Raw genomic sequence first — 17,493 nt, forward strand, 5'->3', positions numbered from 1 at the left:
TGGACACCCTGTCCTCCTCAGAATTTCCTGGGTCCCAGCTCGAGATGGCCGGACTGGGACTGGGGGCATTATGGGCTGTGGTGATTTCAGGGCGGGTTTTGCCTTGGAAGGGTATGCCATGCTTTTTTGTTTTTGTCATGAGGCTAACCGCTTCACAATCACTGATTTTGTGGTTTTAGCTCGTGTTTACTAAATAAATGACACCCAGACTGGTTTGATTGTACAGTGATTTTACATTTTATCTACTAAAATGACCCACCATGGGAACATGTAACTGTGTGTCCGATAAAATAATTAATGCATTTCATCAGTTAGTAGTTACTAAACCCATGTGATACCCTCTGAGACTGTGTATTCCAATCTCATTGTTTCATTAAAAAAATACACCAATCACAGCTCAGTTGATTTTACAGTCTACTCACTAACAATTCATGACCTGATACTTGGAAATTATTCCTCCAAGGTACTTCCATAGGAATGTAAGACCATTCCTATACCTCCGATAGAGACTGAATGACTAGAGTGTTTTGTACACACATATGTGCCCACGCACGGTAGCCCAGCAAGTTCCACTTCCAAGGGTGAGATTTGACGAGGAATGTGTCTAAATACTGAGCCCGAGCTGAAGACCCCAAGATTCCAAGTAACTGCGAATGCCCAGGCTTTATTTTTTTTCTTGGGTTGTGATTGCCTAGTCCAATAGGAAATTAGGTACCTAACATATAAGAACCATGTGCTTCTTCTCATTCCCTCTCATGCTCTGTCTCATTCTTAGAGATGAAAGAGACAGAAGAGAAAAGGAAAAGTTACACCAAATGCAAAGAAAGCATGCTGGTGCATTTCCCAGTTATTGCAAGATTATGTCTCACGCTCTTGGATGCTTTTGAATGTTTTGCCCAATTTCCGTGGATGTGCCATGCAAGATACAGGGTGACAGTTTATTTTGGGCAAGGCTGGCAGCTGCCTTCGACTGCTCTTCTGCAAGGATCTGCAGGATAGCCACTAAGTTTATTTTTACATCTCACCACAGGACAAAATCCACATTTTCAATCAAGTGTGGGACACTCCAGTTTAGCAAGTTGTGAAAAAAAAATCTGTTGACCCAGGTAAAACGTATGCTAAGAATGTTTTTCCCCCCTCTAAATTAAGACCTTACTCCCAGAAGCCCAAGAATTCATTAAGCCATAATTAGCCATAATCACTAATGATTTAAAATACAATAGTAAAGGGGATTTTTATACTGAGATTTGAAAGTACTACTGGGTCTGTGCTATGGCTGACTATAGCTTTAGTTTTCAAATAATTTTTCCATCTCTCGGCTGGCTGCATTTCCTGCACCTGACCCATCATGCAGGCGGGGCAGGAGCTGTGAGCCAAGCGTGCGAGGCTGCAGCCAGCAGCATCCGAGAAACTGCTCCGTCACCTCAGACCAACATATCACTTTAGGGGTTATCGGCTTCCGGTAAAAAAGAGCGGGCTTCGTCTATCACCAGCGAAAGGAGACCGCAAACATTCTTCCACAGAGGCACCCCAGGAGGTGGAGTCTCTCAGGAGTCTCCTAGCTGAAGTGGTCAGGAGAATTCGTTTTGATTAGCTGCCTGTGCTCAGAACTGCCGGAGCTGAGTGGCAGGCGCCCAGCAACTGCACCAGGGGTCCTCTGCCCTCGGAGCCCATCCTCTTGTTCCAGTGTACTGGAATGTGTAACAGCTTAGCAGTCGTCAAGCCAGCATCTACGTTTTTCCCCTCTGACAAAGGGGTAGCTCTTACATTTTCCAGTTTTCTAAATAAAGCTGAAGTTTGACTTCCTGACATGGAACACAGGGGGGAAAAAAGCATCCTTGATGCTTTTATCTATTATCTTCATTTTTCTCTTTGATATAAGTATTCATTTTACCCTATGGCTTTTATAGATGTCCTCGTCGTTGAAATTCTGTTAGCATGTACTTCATTGCCACTGGGTTCTATTATTTGCTGTTTGTCCCTGGGTTCTATTATGGCTCTTCTATCTCTAACTTGAATCCTCTTCATGGTAACATCTTGACATCTAATGGTGGACATAGATCCTGTGGTTGAGCTGTTGTCAGTGTGATATTAATGTCATTGGATTTTATTTAAAAAAATACCTAAAGCATTTTGTTATTAATTTTATGAGGGCATCGATTCAGTTACCGCGTTGCACCGTCTTGGAAAGCATACAAGTGATGGGGTCAGATTGGTTTTGGCTGCCCTCTTAGGTTTTCTTATTATTGTCTGAGACTTACACCATCTAATGTCACATAATGACACGTCATGAATGATTGGCCACACACACAATGGTGATCCCATAAAATTTAACCAACTAGCGGCGTTGTGGTCACCCTCGCTTACATAATTACACTCTGATGTTTACACAGTGACTTATTTCTCCGAATGTGTGTATTATGAAATGACCCAGGCTTATGCTTAGTGTCTCAAGACAGGCAGTTCCTACAACTTAATCAGTGGGCACCCAATTACTGTTAACTAACTTTATGATGGAAGTGGGTGTTTCTGTTATGAATGTATGTGAATTTCCCAAGGTTTATCAGATCATAGGAATCTGTTGAGATGCTGGGGCTGGGTGAGTGAATCTGATTTACTCCGCTGAAATGCTTCTCGCTTGTTCGTTGAGCGGGCCCGGGAGTGTTATCTTCTCTACCATAATTCAGTTTACCTTCACCAGCCTAAATAGAAGGAGCAAAAACAAGCAGCATGGTATTAGTCTCAAATGATTTCCACCCAATTTTCAAGTAAAAAAAAAATGTATACTTTAAACAACATCTTTGCTCATTTCAAAGAGCTGAGTGATCCATTGTTAGAAATCAGGGACTGGTACACAACCATTTTCATTTGTGGTAGATTCAGCATAGAACCATCTTTGAGTTTGGAAAGGACCTGCTGATGAATCCCACGTGGCATGCCCTACACAGTCAGTAACCAATGAAACTTCCTCTGCTTCTTCCAGCCATGCTTAAATGGTTCCTCTAAATCTAAAGCCCTCTGGCACCTGCAGTGGGGGCCAGAGAGCTGATTTCTCCACCCTGAGGCTGAGAAATTCTATCAGTGGACTCCACGTCTGAGAGTACTTCAAAAAGTTTTTGGAAAGGGGACCGGTGCCATGGTGCAGTGAGTAAAGCTGTCATTTTCAGTGCCACCATGCCATATGGGCGCCAGTTCAAGGCCTGGCTCTTCTACTCCCAGTCTACCTCCTTACCTGCTAACGTGCCTGGAAAAACAGTGAAAGATGGCCCAAGTGTGGGTCCCTGCACCCGTGTGGGAAACTGGGAAGAAGCTCCTGTCTCCTGGCCTTGGATCATCCCAGCTGGGACCATTGTGGCCATTTCAGGAATGAATTAGCATCTGAAAGATCTCTCTCTTTTTTTTTTTTTGCACCAAAATAAACTTTCAATCCTGTTTTCTGTGAACATTTTGAAGTAATCTTGTGTATCTTGCCTGCTAGAAGTCTATTTTTAGGAAGGCATGCAGAGCCTTCTGGGAGAAACTATATCCTGGGGAAGGAGGAACAGGCCTGAGCAAGCAATTGTGTGACACTGTTTTTCCTGACTTCTCGTGCTCTAAGGACCAAGGGAGGAGGGCTGGGCAAGGAGGACCTGTGGGTTGAGTCCAGGTAGACAGAGACCTGTGGCAAATAATAGAAACGTTAGCTTCTCTTTCCAAACACCTTTAAGACCTTAGAGCAAACATAATGTGGCTTTGGCACCATCTAGCAAGATTCCATCTGACTGAGAGCTGGGTGGAGAAAGGTGGCCCACTGACGCACAGAGCCATTTGACTCCAACTCTTCAAGGCTACTGACACAGGCAGCAGGACTGCCCAATGGAGAATCAGGATGCCTTGCAAAAGTGGCAGCCATTACTCAAGTGGCTCTTCAGCATGTCAAAGGGGCAGAGAAGCCCTCCCCATAGCTTGGCAGACAGCTGCAATCTGAGTAATTGGCAATGTGACAAATGACCAACACACAAGAGAAAAATGTACCATGTGGTCTTATCTGTGGGTCCAGGACTTCCAGAAATACAACAGTGAAGTTTTTGTGGCTGGTATTACACCTGGTGGTCGGTCCCATGCGTGGTAGTGCCAGCAAAGTCTCAGCTCTGGGTGAAGGAGTGCCTACTCCAGAGGTGGCTGCTTGTTCAAGGCAGCCCTGTTAATGAGTAGGAGGGGATATTCTGGAGAAATTCTGAGAGAAGGGACAAAATCCTTGAGGAGGGAAAAGAAATTGTTGTATCACGGAACCACTTAGGTGTGACCCTTTAGTGTTTAAAGTGCTCACATTATCAGTATTTCTCTGCCCTGAGTAGCATGCATCATGCTTTCCGAGAATCTGTGGCCTGCAGAGCTATGCATAAATGTAAACCAGCTCCAGTGTGCATGTAACCAGAGAAAAAAGATAAACAGCTCATACAAAAGAAAGATCTTCACGCTAAATATAATTTAATGTTGTAATAAATGATTTTGCTTTACTTCCATTAATATTACTTTGTAATGCAAAAACACAGTGGGTCCAATCCTGAATTTTTCAGTTGTGAATGCTTCATTGCACAGTGTGGACTGCTCCAGTTCTCCCACCTGTCTTAACACTACTGAAAGCAAGTTCATGGTCAACCTATCTTTGATTTGTTTAAATTGGGAGAATGTATTCCCTTACTGCTTATCGGAGAAATAGCAAAGCTTGGAAAACATTGCTTGTCTTTCCAACACTTGATAGTGGTTCAGGAGTTAGAGTGTGATGAGAAGCAAATTTGCTATGAATGCCTAGAATTCTACAAATCCTTGATGGGGTGATGAACTCGGGTGGCCCCCTAGTGTCGTCTCACAGTGTGGATTTGTTGTGAGACTCAAGAAAAAGCATCTGCTCAGAAAGTCTCCAATGCTACACTGGGCTTGGGGATCGGGAGGGAGGGCAAGGAGAAGCGTCCACTCTTTGCACTCTCACACAGAACCCATCCCACCTGCTGTGGCCTGGGAGGGTGTGTCCTCAGATCCCCCTCTATGCCACGCACTGTGGAGCTGCAGAGCAAATCGCCGTCTGCCCTCTCTTGAGTTCTGATCTCACACAGAACAGAGTATAGGACCCCATTCTCATCTCCAAGCCTTTCCCCTCTAAGGGGAGGCCCAGCTGCCCAATTTTAGGGATAAAATATCTCCTTTGCTACCACACTGTCTTTTCCTAGAGAAAGACCAAAGTCTCTATCAGAGGGTTAGTTCCAAAACCCCCTGGCTCTGCGCCTGAGAGTCTGGCCTATCAGATGTCTTTGGCCACCTTTCTCACTGTGGAGGAGCCGGTGAACCTTTAGGATCTCCAGACATCAGCGCAGGTGCCTGTCCCGTGCCCTGAACTTCACTCTCTCTCTCTCTCTTTTTTTTCTCTCCCTCTCTCTCCTGCCTCCCAAAGGCCTCCTGTTTAGTGATGCTGCTGTCTTGTCCAGCCACAGCCTCCTCCAGCTATGCCTCCAGCCATTTTCTGCTAGTCTTTTTCTTCTTTTCTCTTACTATTCATCGGTATTTCACATCTCTTGGATAAGTCAGTGCTTCTAATCACCGTTATCTTTGTCTGCTCAAGCTTCTATAGCAAAATACCATGAATGGAGAAATTGTGTAACTTGTTGTGCCTCCCAGCGCTGGAGGCCAGGAAGGCCAAGGCTGAGGCATTGGCAGTTTGGCGTCTGGTGAGTGCTTACTTTCTAGTTGGTGGAAAGGACCGTCCAGCTGTGTCCTGGCCTGCAGGAGGAAGCCGTTTCCGTTCTTTTCATCCCTTTTAAGAGCACGAAGCTCATTCACTAACCATTTCATCCTCGTGACCTAATTACTTCCCAGAGGGCCACCCTCCTAATGCCATTACCTTGAGGGTTTGGTTTCTTTTCTTTTTCGGTTAAGAATCAATCAAAATTCACTACCTCCATTTTTGCAGGGGGAGAGATACAAAATTCAGATCGTTAACAGCCTTCCAATCAGGGCGATGCTTTTTGTTGTTGTTGTTGTTAACTAACAAGTCACACCTGTCAGGGAGGTGTTCATCTCTTAGCATCACACTGTAACGGAACAAACTGGTAAGGTGCTGTTGTCTGTATCTGCACCCGGAGGAAAGGAGCCTGCTCGGTCTGCTCGAGGCGGGCACAAAGTCTCACAGTGCTGCAGAGCACAGCAGAGGTAGGGCCATCACGCAGCGTCTCTTATCTCTCTGATTCCCCTCACGGCCTCCGATTATTACCATGACAGGACTCTGCTGCAACAGCTGCAGAAGCTGCAGACCTTGGTGATGGGCAAGGTTTCTCGTACCTGCAAGTTGGCTGGCACACAGACTGGCACCTGTCTCATGGTGAGTTTGACCTAACTGACCCAGGTTGGGTTCCTTTTCAAGGCCAAGTGCTGTGTGGGCTGGAGAAAGAATGCTGTTTCTCTGTTTGACGATGTGACCTGTGCGTCCCACCTGCAGGCCTGATGAAGGGGAGCGTCTCTCCTTGGCCTTCAGCCTGCAACCCACAGCCTCCAATTCCTGTCTTCCGTCCCCAGGTCGTAGTGTTGTGCTTTGCCGTGGCCTTCGGCAGCTTCTTCCAGGGCTATAAGCCCTATCCTTCTGCCACCAAGATGGCACTGCCCAGCCAGCATTCCATGCCGGAGCCGTACACAGCATCTGTTGGTAAGACAGCCACCATCAGCTTGGGAAGTGTTGCATTTTGTTCCTCTGGAGCTTCCTAAAACTCGATTTTTAAAATATGGTACAAGTAGGATTTCTCCACTTGCTCACAGGTGGCTGCTGGTACCCCAGCCCATGCTTGTCCTGCTGCCTCTCCCTCACAGTTAAGCTGGAGCATCCCTGGGAATTCTCGAGAGCTTGATAGAACACAGTGTGTTAACTATTGCTGGAGATTCTGCCCTAATGCTTTCTAACATCCCCTTTGTTTGGGTCTATAAGGAGAGATGCGTGTGTTTAAAGGGAGCGTTGTTTCCCATGACATTGTAAGAGAACTGCATTTCCGCTAGATGGAATGTGTGCTACCATGAGAATCTGTACAATAAGATAATGAGCTTTTCTTACAAAACATGACACCCACAATTGAGAGAATTCAGAGATTCAGGTGTTTGATTTTCAAACACACACACACACACACATACATATACATACATGTATTTGTGTATACATATAATCATATGTGGATAACATCTCTTTTAAATATAAAGGTAATAGAAGGATAGTGAAAAGGAGATTGTACACAAATATCCTTACTAATAGAATTAGCTTAGTGTCATGAGGACTTATGTTTGAGATGGGATGGTTTTTCCATCCTGAAATGTCTGGTCTTCATTGGGCAGGTGCCAGGTATATGACCGGAAGGCTAATATTCCAATTAAATTATTTTCATGACCTGTTGAGAAATTATTTTTACTCCCTTCCTCAAAGATTATATCTAAATTTATTTAAAAGTCAACTTCCGTGTTGTAGAGAATTGGAAGAGACTCACATCCACCTATGTGACTGACTCTAACACAAATGAGATTATTCATCCTTTGATTCATGGCCTTGACTTTGTACCCTCTCTTCAGTTTCAGGGTGCTAATGTCCTTGTACCTCATTCCCTTGCAAGACCATTTGAACCTCTTGAGTATTTGACTCCGACTTAGCAAGAATTGATTTTCCTTGATTGTTATGGGTTGGCAGGGAGGGAGTTTTATTTTCAAAGCAGTGGAAGGTGGTAGTTTATTGGGTGTACATTTTTGCTTTTTTGTTGTACTTCCAGCATGGTATAATGGGCATAATGTTTTTGATGAGGAATCTCTGAAACCCTGAAGCCTTTATGAAAAATCCAGTTCAGTTCAGGCACCTTGAGTCCTGGACAACAGGGACCCACCATTTGTCTTCTGCTGCCAGCCCTGGCCATGGGGGAGTGAGGGGATGTAGGGGACCCCTGTGGCCTCTTGCTAACACCATGTTCCTCTGCTCTGTCCTCAGTGAGATCCCGGAACCTGCTCATCTATGAAGAACATTCTGCCCTGGAGGAGCCGTCCAGCCCATCCTCAGCCGGGGAGCTGGGGGGCTGGGACAGAGGCTCCTCCCTGCTCAGGGTGTCAGGGCTGGAGTCCAGAGCCGACGTGGATCTTCCTCATTTTATTATCTCAAATGAGACCAGCCTGGAGGAGTCAGTGCTGTCGGAACTGCAGCAGCATCTGTGAGTCCTAGAGTCACAGATTGGGCTCTACTGATGCACTGAGAATGGGTTAAGTTAGCAGCAGACGCTGTGGGGTGTAGACTGCCCCAGACCCAGGAGAGTCTGCTGTTGGCCCGTAGCTGCCCTGAGAAGAGACAGGAAGAAGATCCAATGCGAGCTGTGTGTGCAGACACCCCTCTCCATGCAGGTGATGTGTGGACTAGCTGTCGATTTAACCAAGATCTGATCCCAGCCCTCCCAGAAATGAGGCTATTCCCACATGAGTGGAAGATCCCATTGCGGATTTTTTTTCTGCAGCTTTCTAACCCTAACCCTGAAGGGGAAGGCTCGCAATGATAGACCACTTTTGTGTGTCTATTATGTATGTAGGTCTCACGTGGGCTGACCCTTATAAGATGGAATCACTGTACATGTGTTGTCATGTAAATTGTTTCTGCTATCCTAAGAGGCAAAGCATGATGAGTGTTTGCTTTATAGGGAATGCTTGGAGTCCCTCCCGGAAGCTCTTGAGGGTCTAATTGCTGCATTGCTTGGCTCGGGACAGAGCCTTCCCTCTCCCCTTGTCTCAGTCCTCAAGGCCACAGTGAAATCTCTCATGTTTTGTCGCCTCTTCTCACCCTCCTCTGCCTACCTGGAGACTTTCTGGGCTGTGAACACAATATTTCTTTCCTGATCCCTCCTCAGTATCTCCAACTATTTGTAAATCTTTGTCTGAACTATTAGCTCTTCCATGCCAGGGATCCTTTGATTTTCATCTCCCCAGACTTTAGCTCAGGCCCAACATCCTTGGGGGTTGCAGTAACTTACAGCGACTTAGAACAAGCCAGTTACCAAACCACCAGACTTACACTCTGCAGCGAGCGCGTTCTCTTGGGTAGGGTGATGGTAGGAATGTGGACAGAGTGGGTAGGTTGGCAGGGGAGCTTGAGCAACGGAGGAAAGGACAGGAGGAAGCTGGGCTAGGCCACAGGTCGCAGTCATCGAATGGCTGTGTCCTGAGAGCTGGAGCAATCGGTGCCTAATACTTTTCCCTTTCCATGGTTTCGCAGAGTCAGCACCGAACTGGAGGGCAACGAAACGCTGAAAGTCGTCCAGCTGGACAGGCGAGTGAACACTACCTTTTGAAGAGGCTGGCTCCTCCCAGTTGCCCTTAACTCCGCTTCTCCAACCACGAATCACCCCGGTCATAAGCTTGTCCTCTTTGTCACTGGATCTTAACAAAGACACAGATGAGGGCGTCATGGCTTTAGATGGGAGACCAGCCTGGGGTTTCCACCTGCAGCGTGAGAGCATCTTACCCTCTGGTCCCTGCCCCTCCCCCTGCTCTGCATCTGCCCCTCCCTGCCTCTTACCGCTGTAGGATATGATTTTAGGGGTGTGAGTGGGACAAGCGGGCTTGTTCCCACCAGGGATGCCAACAAACAAATAACCCAAGATGTTGCTCGATTCTTCTATGAGGTGTGACTCCTCTCTGAAGACAAGACTGGCTCGATGGCCACCCCAGACTCTAGCCACCAGAATGCCATGATGCCTGTTGAGATTTGGCAGAGCGGTGACTCCTGTCCTCCTTCGTGCACACCCGGGGCTCCCATGTGAATGCTTCTGACGTATCAGCACCTCGCCTCGCACCACCAACCCCTGCCATCTGGAGCCCTCACCTGACCGCGGTCCAGCTCAGGCAGCGGTGGGCAAGGGCGTCCCTTCATATTCTCAGGCCGCAAGTGCAATGCCTGAAGGGATCAGGCTTCTCCACTCCTGGCATACCTGCTCTGCCCTGTTGCCAGTAGGATTCTACCCCACGACGTGCCCCACCCCAACTCCCACCCCACCATAGTTCTGCCTCTGCAGCTTCTCCTCCCCCTTTGTAAATAGTATTTATTAGCTCGCCCAGGCTTTCTGCTCGCAGCCACAGCAGAGCAATCCACAGCTTCCTTCCAAACTGCTCTTCTGGCCTTCAGAGCTGGTTTGGGGGTGATGGGGGAGTCCCTAGATTCTGGGATCCCCAGTCTTTCCAGATGACGTTTTCTTCTTTCTTTGTACTGGAGGACTGTAAAGCAGTTCCCTTTGAGAAATCTCCCTTATGTCATTGCCTCCTTACAAAGGGGACGAACTCAGAGAGAAAGACAGAGCAGTGTCTGCCCTGCGCCAGTCTGCGGTTTGCGGTCCGATGCGCTCCCGCCCTGGTTCCGGTAACAGAGTGCGGAGGTCCTCTGCCTGGCCACCTTGCCAGCTCCTGGCCACGCCTGCCTCTGGCCCCTCCTCCTGTCCTGCCTTCTGCACTTCCATTTTTGCCCCCTGCGTCTTCTGCTCTAACAGCGTGGGTCAGTCAGATCGGGCATAGGTGACTTTTGAGCCTTCATGCCCTTACTTTTACTGGCAGGTTTGGCAATGTTGCAGCTCACCCAAAGAGATACAACCCAACCCCTCCCCTACTTTATTCTTTTTTTTTTTAATGATTAAAAGTAAACTTTTGTAGTTAATTATTTTTTCTTTCCTATTTCATACAAAGATATGAAAATGGTCTTGTATTATATAAAGTAGAAGATTCCCTTAAGTGTTTTTCTCTAGCTTGTAAAAGATCTCATGTAGGAAATTTGCTTACATCTTGTATTTTATTTTTAGTAGCAGCTGAAGGGCCTTTGGCTTGAGGTTCCCTGTCTCTCTCTCTTGCTTGTCATCTACATGGTCACTGAACTTAAGAAGGATTAAGCCACATGCAGGCCTCCCATTCCCTATCAGGGACTGGATTTGGTGTCACGTGAGTCTGCCATTGTGCCACACGAGCACAATCCCTGCGTGGTCCGCCTGAGTTCATTTAGAGTCACCATGGTGAGTGACTCCTCACTGTCCCTGCTGTGACGGAGGTGCCTCCAGCCTGGGAAACAGCCCAACGTGTCTGCTCACTCGCATCAGGACTGCTATGGGCCTGGCAGCCCTGCTGTCTGCACGGTTCTCACTGTCCCAGCCATTGTCTGTGTCGCAGCGAGGAAGGGGGCGACCGATGGCCTCTGCTAGACTTCTCTCTGGATCCTGCTGGGCCCGGTCAGTGTCCGGTGACCTTGAACCATTGCTGACCTATGCTTCTGTTAAACTGCCGTGTGTTTGTCCGGCCTAGGTAGCCTGTGAGGTCCCAGAAGGCAAGCAGATGGAATGGATTCGAGTGATGTGTATTTGCACAGTGAGGAAAGAGAAGTTGTCACACTTGAGGGCGGAAGGGAGAGAATGGGCAGCCCCCGCACATCCACCAGCTACGGGGACGGACCCACACTGGGGATTCAGGCTTCCACAGAGGAAATCTTGCTCTTCTGAATGAGGAAGGAAAAGGGAGAAAGAAGCTTCTAGTCTCTGTCCTTGCTGCACGGAGGATTTCGTTTTCTGCCCTACCTACCGTTGCTGCATGTCACCGTAGCAAGGCTTTTTCAAGGAAACCATCTTTGCAGAACAGCCAGCTAGCCAGCAGCCCTTTAAAGTAGGTTCTAAAGGCAAATTTTGCTGTTCTTTTTTGGGGAAAAAAAAAAAATCTCCTCGCTTGAATGAGTAAAGGGAACCAAAGGAGGGCAAAAGTGGGTCAAGAGGACGTGGGGGGGTCGGGGAGCGAGTGGCAGATGGGCCCCAGATATCTGATGGGGTGTGCCTGTCCTCGGTCCAAGGCTGCGCTCACAGGCTGTAGATCATGTCCGCACTAAGCAAACATCCCACGGTCTAACCGGTGCTTCATACTGGAGATTTCTGCCAGAGCGTGAACAGTTCTGGCCTGTTCCAGCTGCCAGCCCTAAGCCACTGAGAATCTGATCAGTTAACTCTTTGATCATGCAAGCAGGCCTTCCCCTTGCCCTATCTTGACTGCACTAGTTAAGGGGCCGCCTTGCGGATATGTAGAGAACAGTGAGGCCCAGGTCCCCAGGACACTCAGGAAATGATGGTGTCAGCCAAAGGCCTTGGTGCCAGTTTGAAGAAAGAGTGTCTGAAGTGCTGGGGCTCCGGAGCCAGGCTCGCAGGAGGAGAGGGTTATGTAAAGATCTGACAGCCGAACTAGGCTGCTCCTGTTTGGTAGGAAGTGGGGTGAGCTTTGACATCAATGTAGGCAAAATTAGATAACCTGTCGGTTAACATGATTTTATTTGGAGACCTCATTTGTAGATTAGGAAGGCAGCTTTCAGTTCAAGTTACTTACAGACTGGCTATGAATAGACGGCCGGTTTGCTTTCTAAGTCTCAGTTCAGCTCAGATGCTGAAAGGGGACCGTGAATCCCACGTGTCCACAAAGAAGGACTGACTTAATTCTTTCTTATTCCAGCGTGGGACCCTGGCCAACAGCGTTGTCTTGTATGTTTTATTGAGATCCTTTCACAGCATCTCATGGCTGCTCTCCGTGCTGAGGCCCAGGCAGATCAGAGCCGCCCAGGGCCAGCTCCTCTGAACACCTGTCACTTACAGTTTGCTTTGCAGCCGAATGCAAAAGAGACAACCCACCCCCCAGCAAGGAGTGGGCCATCCGAGCTGCCCCTGTCCCCACGGGGAGGCCAGAGATGGAAGAGGGGGTGTGTGGCCTCCCTCTGCTCTGCCTTAAGCCAGTCATTGAGTTCTGGGGAATCTGGTCTTTGAGAACCTGGATGAAAGGCACAGGCACTCCCGCTCTCAGGCCTGGCAGGCCCGGGAAGCTCTCAGCGGGTGGTGCTCTGCGGACAGTCATTTTCTGTCACTGCTTTCAGCTGAGACAATTAGCAGAGCTGGATAAGCCTCCTGGGATGCTGTTACAGGAGCCAGTGGGGAGTGTGAGAGGGAGCCAGAAACAGTCAGGTTATTCCATCCTTTCTTCCTCCCTCCATCCCTTCCTTCCTTCTCTCCTTGGCTCCCTGCTAGGATTTGTGAGTTTTATTAAGGAAGAGCGTGAGGCCCTAGGGAGTAAGAAGGACCAAGGAAATCTCACTCGTTACAGCTTTCCAACAGACCCAAGCAGCCACTCCCACACTGGCACACTCGTGCGCACAGACACCCTATCTTGTATGTCATTGTGCCTTAAATAGTGCCTTACACAAGCCCCCCTGGGGGCCTGAGGAATCCCTTTTCCCCCGAGGTTTTATGGTATTAGATTCCAGGGCAATGGGAGGCGGGGAGGGAGAGAGCGGCAAGAACTTTTTCCAAATGTCAAAATTGTTTTCCTGGAAGTCGGCCACTCCCAGGTTGACCAGTCAGGAGAAAAGAAATGGGGTCACGTCCATTAGGAAAATCTCATTTGATAGGGGTGCAATCACATTTAAAAAGCCTGGCTAGTCAGGATTAAAGGCATTGTAAGTCGTCGTAGCGGGACATTTGGGGACTAATGCAGTCAAAGGACGGCGCTTAACTGCAGAGAAAGGTCAATGTTGTGTTTTGTCATTCAGGGTCACCTGACATTCAGAAATGCTTTGTTTTGTGTCAGTTTCTAGGAGATAGGGAAATGATGTTTCTGGAGCACTTACTAAGGTGTTGGGTGCTGTGCTGAGTTTTGCTTTAGCCTCACGGGTAGAGTAACCGGGGTGACAGATCCCATGCCATGGATAAGCCTGTGTGAGGCAGAGGGGCGGGGGCGCGTGATGCCCGATGCCGGTGACCTTGCATCCATGCCTTTGCTTCCTGCTGGAGCTGTCCACCAGATGCCCAGCTTCTGTCTTTTGCATTGCATCTTGTGGATTTCCAGCTGGCAGGCTTTGCATCCCAGGAAAAGGAAAACCAGCAAGTTAAGTAAGCAGTGTGGCTCTGCTGCTCACCAGTTGGGTGAGAACAGGAACTGTTTGCACCGTAGACCTGTGACCCACACTACTTAGCAATTCTCCCTTCCAGGTAAAATGCTCTCTGAGTCTACGGGAAACACCAGCGCTGTTGGACAAGCCGGGAGCGATCCTTCCAGAGCAGGAGTGACCAGCCTGCGGACTAGAATCTGCAGTGAGCTTTAATAAAGTCTGTGCCAGCACCTGCATTTCCCTCCCTTCTCAAATAGGTTGCATAGACCAGCAGTGTTAAAAACTGAGTGCATTTTTGAGTCTTTTATCTGTCTTTTGTGCTTTATTTTTTTTAACTGGCTTTTTAGTCTTATCATAAGCGAAGTAAATATCAATACAATAAAATAAAAAGACTTTGTAGGATACTTGTACTTAGTTTGGACAAAAAAAAAATCAAACTTGTTATGCTTTTGTATTTCTATTTCTTGCAAATAAATATTTTTCCTACTTAGTGAAATGTTGCCCAGTCTTATTTTTAACAATTTAGCGGTCTGGTTTTGAAAGTATTTTGCTTTTCTTCTAAGTTTGGTTTTGTGTTCCTCACTGTTCTTTCCTGATGATCTAATCCCAATGAGAGAAGAGCCTCGAACCAGCAGTGTGTATGTGAGGCAGTGCCACACCCAGGGGTCAGCTGGAAGGTCATTGAGAAATGGAATTGTGTTTTTACTCTATCACAGGATGAGAACCAATATTCTCCGGAGGTTCAGCCGGCCTGACTCATTTTTGCTGTCTCCTCCGACTTTTCCCTAACTGGATTTCCAAAGCCGTGGATTTGATTTTGCTTTTCCCATCTCTGAATGCTGGAGAAGGAGGCGCTGGACTTGTGCCAACGGGCACGCGCTGTCTAGAGAACAACAGGGCAGGGAATGCCAAACAGGTTCACGCTCCAAAAACCCCGACGAAATGATTGATAAGGGCGAGGCACTCAAGCAGAGCCATCTCCGTTCCACTACTGCCTTTGCACCCGAATGTGATTGTCCGTTCAGAGTGGGGCCTCTGTTTGCTCTGAGAAAGCATGCCCAGGGTGTTAGACGAAGTCCATGGACTGTGCTTACCTGGGAAAAAAAACAAAACCAAACATAGATGTTTTGCTTGTGACAGCATGCCCAATCTTGCTTTTTTGGTTTAGGGACTGCATTTAACTCTCATTTGGCCTTCTATTCTCATGTAAGGGGCCTTGCCTTGCAAAGGCTTTCGGCAACGTGTCCTCTCTTAACTCGGGGACCAGTTTTGGAAGCCACCTCAGGAGAAGGGTACAAACTGATTTGAGAGCGCTGTATTTTAACGATGCCTTTCTTCTGTGTTTCTGACGCTTTGCTAACCCTGGAGGCCGGGCTCTTCCCAGAGCTGGCTAATTCCTGGCGGACACACCCACATTTCACAAACTAAGTCATCCACCCCACAGCCAGCTCCTTCGGAGGTTTGCACACTCCAGGTCGCTCTCTCTGCCCCAGCGACTGACTCCAGGGAACAGACTACACTTTCCTCTGCCTGCTGATTGGCTGATGCTGTCCCTCTGTGCTCATGTGATGGGACCGTGACCTTAGGAACCACGGTAAACATCTGACAGTTTCAGGGGCAGCTGTTTGGTGTCACTATACCTGACTAGTAAGATCTGCGTGTAAAACAGGTTCCATTGACCTTGATATACTGACTTACAGGTTGATCCCAGACTCTTCAGCATCCAGTCTCCCAGGCAGGCCTACCATGATTCAGGTGAGTATAAACACGTGCATTATCTCATTTCACTCTAGTTGTCACTTTGTGCATAGAAGGAAAGTGACAGCTATCAGGAGTAAATTAAGAGGGTGTCCAGTGTCCTAGATGTGTGCTCGGATGCCAGGATAAATCACCCTTGGTAGCTCTGACAATGAGTGCTACTGGAGCAGGGGACTGTTACAGGTATAAAGAGAAAATGAACCAGCTGGAGGGGCTGCCTTCTGTTTAGTAGTTGAGATGACTGGGTCGCACATTGGAATACCTGGGTTTCATTCCTGGCTCTGGTTTCTGACTTCCTGATGCAGCCCTCGGTGGCGGAGGTGGTGGCCCAGGTGAGTGGGTTCCTGTACCCCACGTGAGAGAGCCCCATTGCATGCCCAACTCCCAGCTTTAGTCCTGCTCGTTGAGGGCATCTCAGAGGTGGACCGGTTGGTACGCAGCAGCTCTCTTGTTGTCCTTCTCTACCTCTCAAATGTAAAAATAAATAAAGCTAGATAAAGGAGTTAAAAGTTTCAGAGTTCTTACGCTAGTAATAATAATGGATTAGTAATAGATTTGAGGATAAAGGAGAAATTGTTGTCTATTGTCTACTGGATGATTTTCTATTATTATCTATGTCCTTCATCAAACCTTCAAACATTTCGGGGGGAATACATAATTACCCCTTTTCACGGTGGAGGAAACTGGCACTCAAAAAGAATAAGAAATAGGTCTCAAGTCAGACGGTACGTGAGCTTCAGCCAGGAGATGGCGTGCTGCTTCTGCTCCCCCTGGTCCATGAGCTCAGTGCCCACCCGGCCAAGCTGTGAGACTTGAGCATTTACACAAATCGGAGTTCACATGGAATGTGTTACCAGGAAGAATGCTGGGGCAAGTTTTCATGCAATCAAGTTGAATTTTAAAACCATTGGTGCGGTGTGATTATACGTAGTTAAAATTTGGGGTACAAATAAACTTTTTCTTGAAAGATAATGACTAAGAGGGCCTGTCGCGGTAGCCTAACAGCTAAAATCCTCGCCTTGAATGTGCTGGGATCCCATATGGGTGCCGGTTCTAATCCCAGCAGCCCTGCTTCCCTTCCAGCTCCCTGCCTGTGGCCTGGGAAAGCAGTCAAGGACAGCCCAAAGCCTTGGGACCCTGCACCCGCGTGGGAGACCCGGAAGAGGCTCCTGGCTCCTGGCTTCAGGTCAGCTCAGTTCCAACTGTTGTGATCGCTTAGAGTGAATCAACAGATGGAAGATCTTCCTCTCTGTCTCTCCTCCTCTCTGTATATCTGCTTTTCCAATTAAAAAAAAGATCTTTAAAAAAAGAAAAATGATGACCAATTCTTTTTCTACCCCCAAATTCTACTTCTTAGAAGCTGCCAATTTTAATTTCTTTTCACATGTATTTATGTATTTCTATTAATGTCCTTATGCTGCTAAGATTTGATATATCAGACATTTGCTAACTCATCTCTCAAATGTCCACAAGAGCCAGGGCTGGACCAGGTGAAGAAAACAAACTTTATCCAGAGCTCCCATTTGCATGGCAAAAGTCCAACCATTGGGCCCTAACATCCATGGTTTCCCCAGGTTCATTAGCACAAAACTGGATCCAAAACGGAGTAGCAACTGAGACCTGAAGCCGCACTCTGAATAATGTGGCTACGTTGTAAACAGTGGCAACTTCTATGCCACGGCATCACCCCCAATATTTATTCTTTTCTTACTATGATGCGTAAGAATTTTAGCATCACAGACATTTTTCTCTCTCTCTCCTTTTTCCTTCCACTTCCAATCCAGCTCCTCATTAATGCTCCCGGGATA

At 47.6% G+C, this 17,493-nt stretch overlaps 1 protein-coding gene across 1 annotated transcript in view; it reads left to right on the forward strand.

The window, feature by feature from the left end:
- CREB3L2 (cAMP responsive element binding protein 3 like 2) overlaps positions 1-14,105 on the forward strand; it is a 114,914-nt gene extending 100,809 nt beyond the window's left edge. The window contains exons 9-12 of the mRNA XM_041002509.1: positions 6,256-6,355; positions 6,550-6,676; positions 7,988-8,204; positions 9,254-14,105. Coding sequence (XP_040858443.1) covers positions 6,256-6,355; positions 6,550-6,676; positions 7,988-8,204; positions 9,254-9,329 — 520 coding nt within the window. The 3' untranslated portion in view covers positions 9,330-14,105. The remainder of the gene's footprint in view (positions 1-6,255; positions 6,356-6,549; positions 6,677-7,987; positions 8,205-9,253) is intronic.
- The last annotated feature ends 3,388 nt before the right edge of the window (positions 14,106-17,493 follow it).

The sequence above is a fragment of the Ochotona curzoniae genome, unplaced genomic scaffold (assembly GCF_017591425.1).
Source record: "Ochotona curzoniae isolate NIBS_2020 unplaced genomic scaffold, NIBS_Ocur_1.0 scaffold_2476, whole genome shotgun sequence".
Taxonomy (NCBI): Eukaryota; Metazoa; Chordata; class Mammalia; order Lagomorpha; family Ochotonidae; genus Ochotona; species Ochotona curzoniae.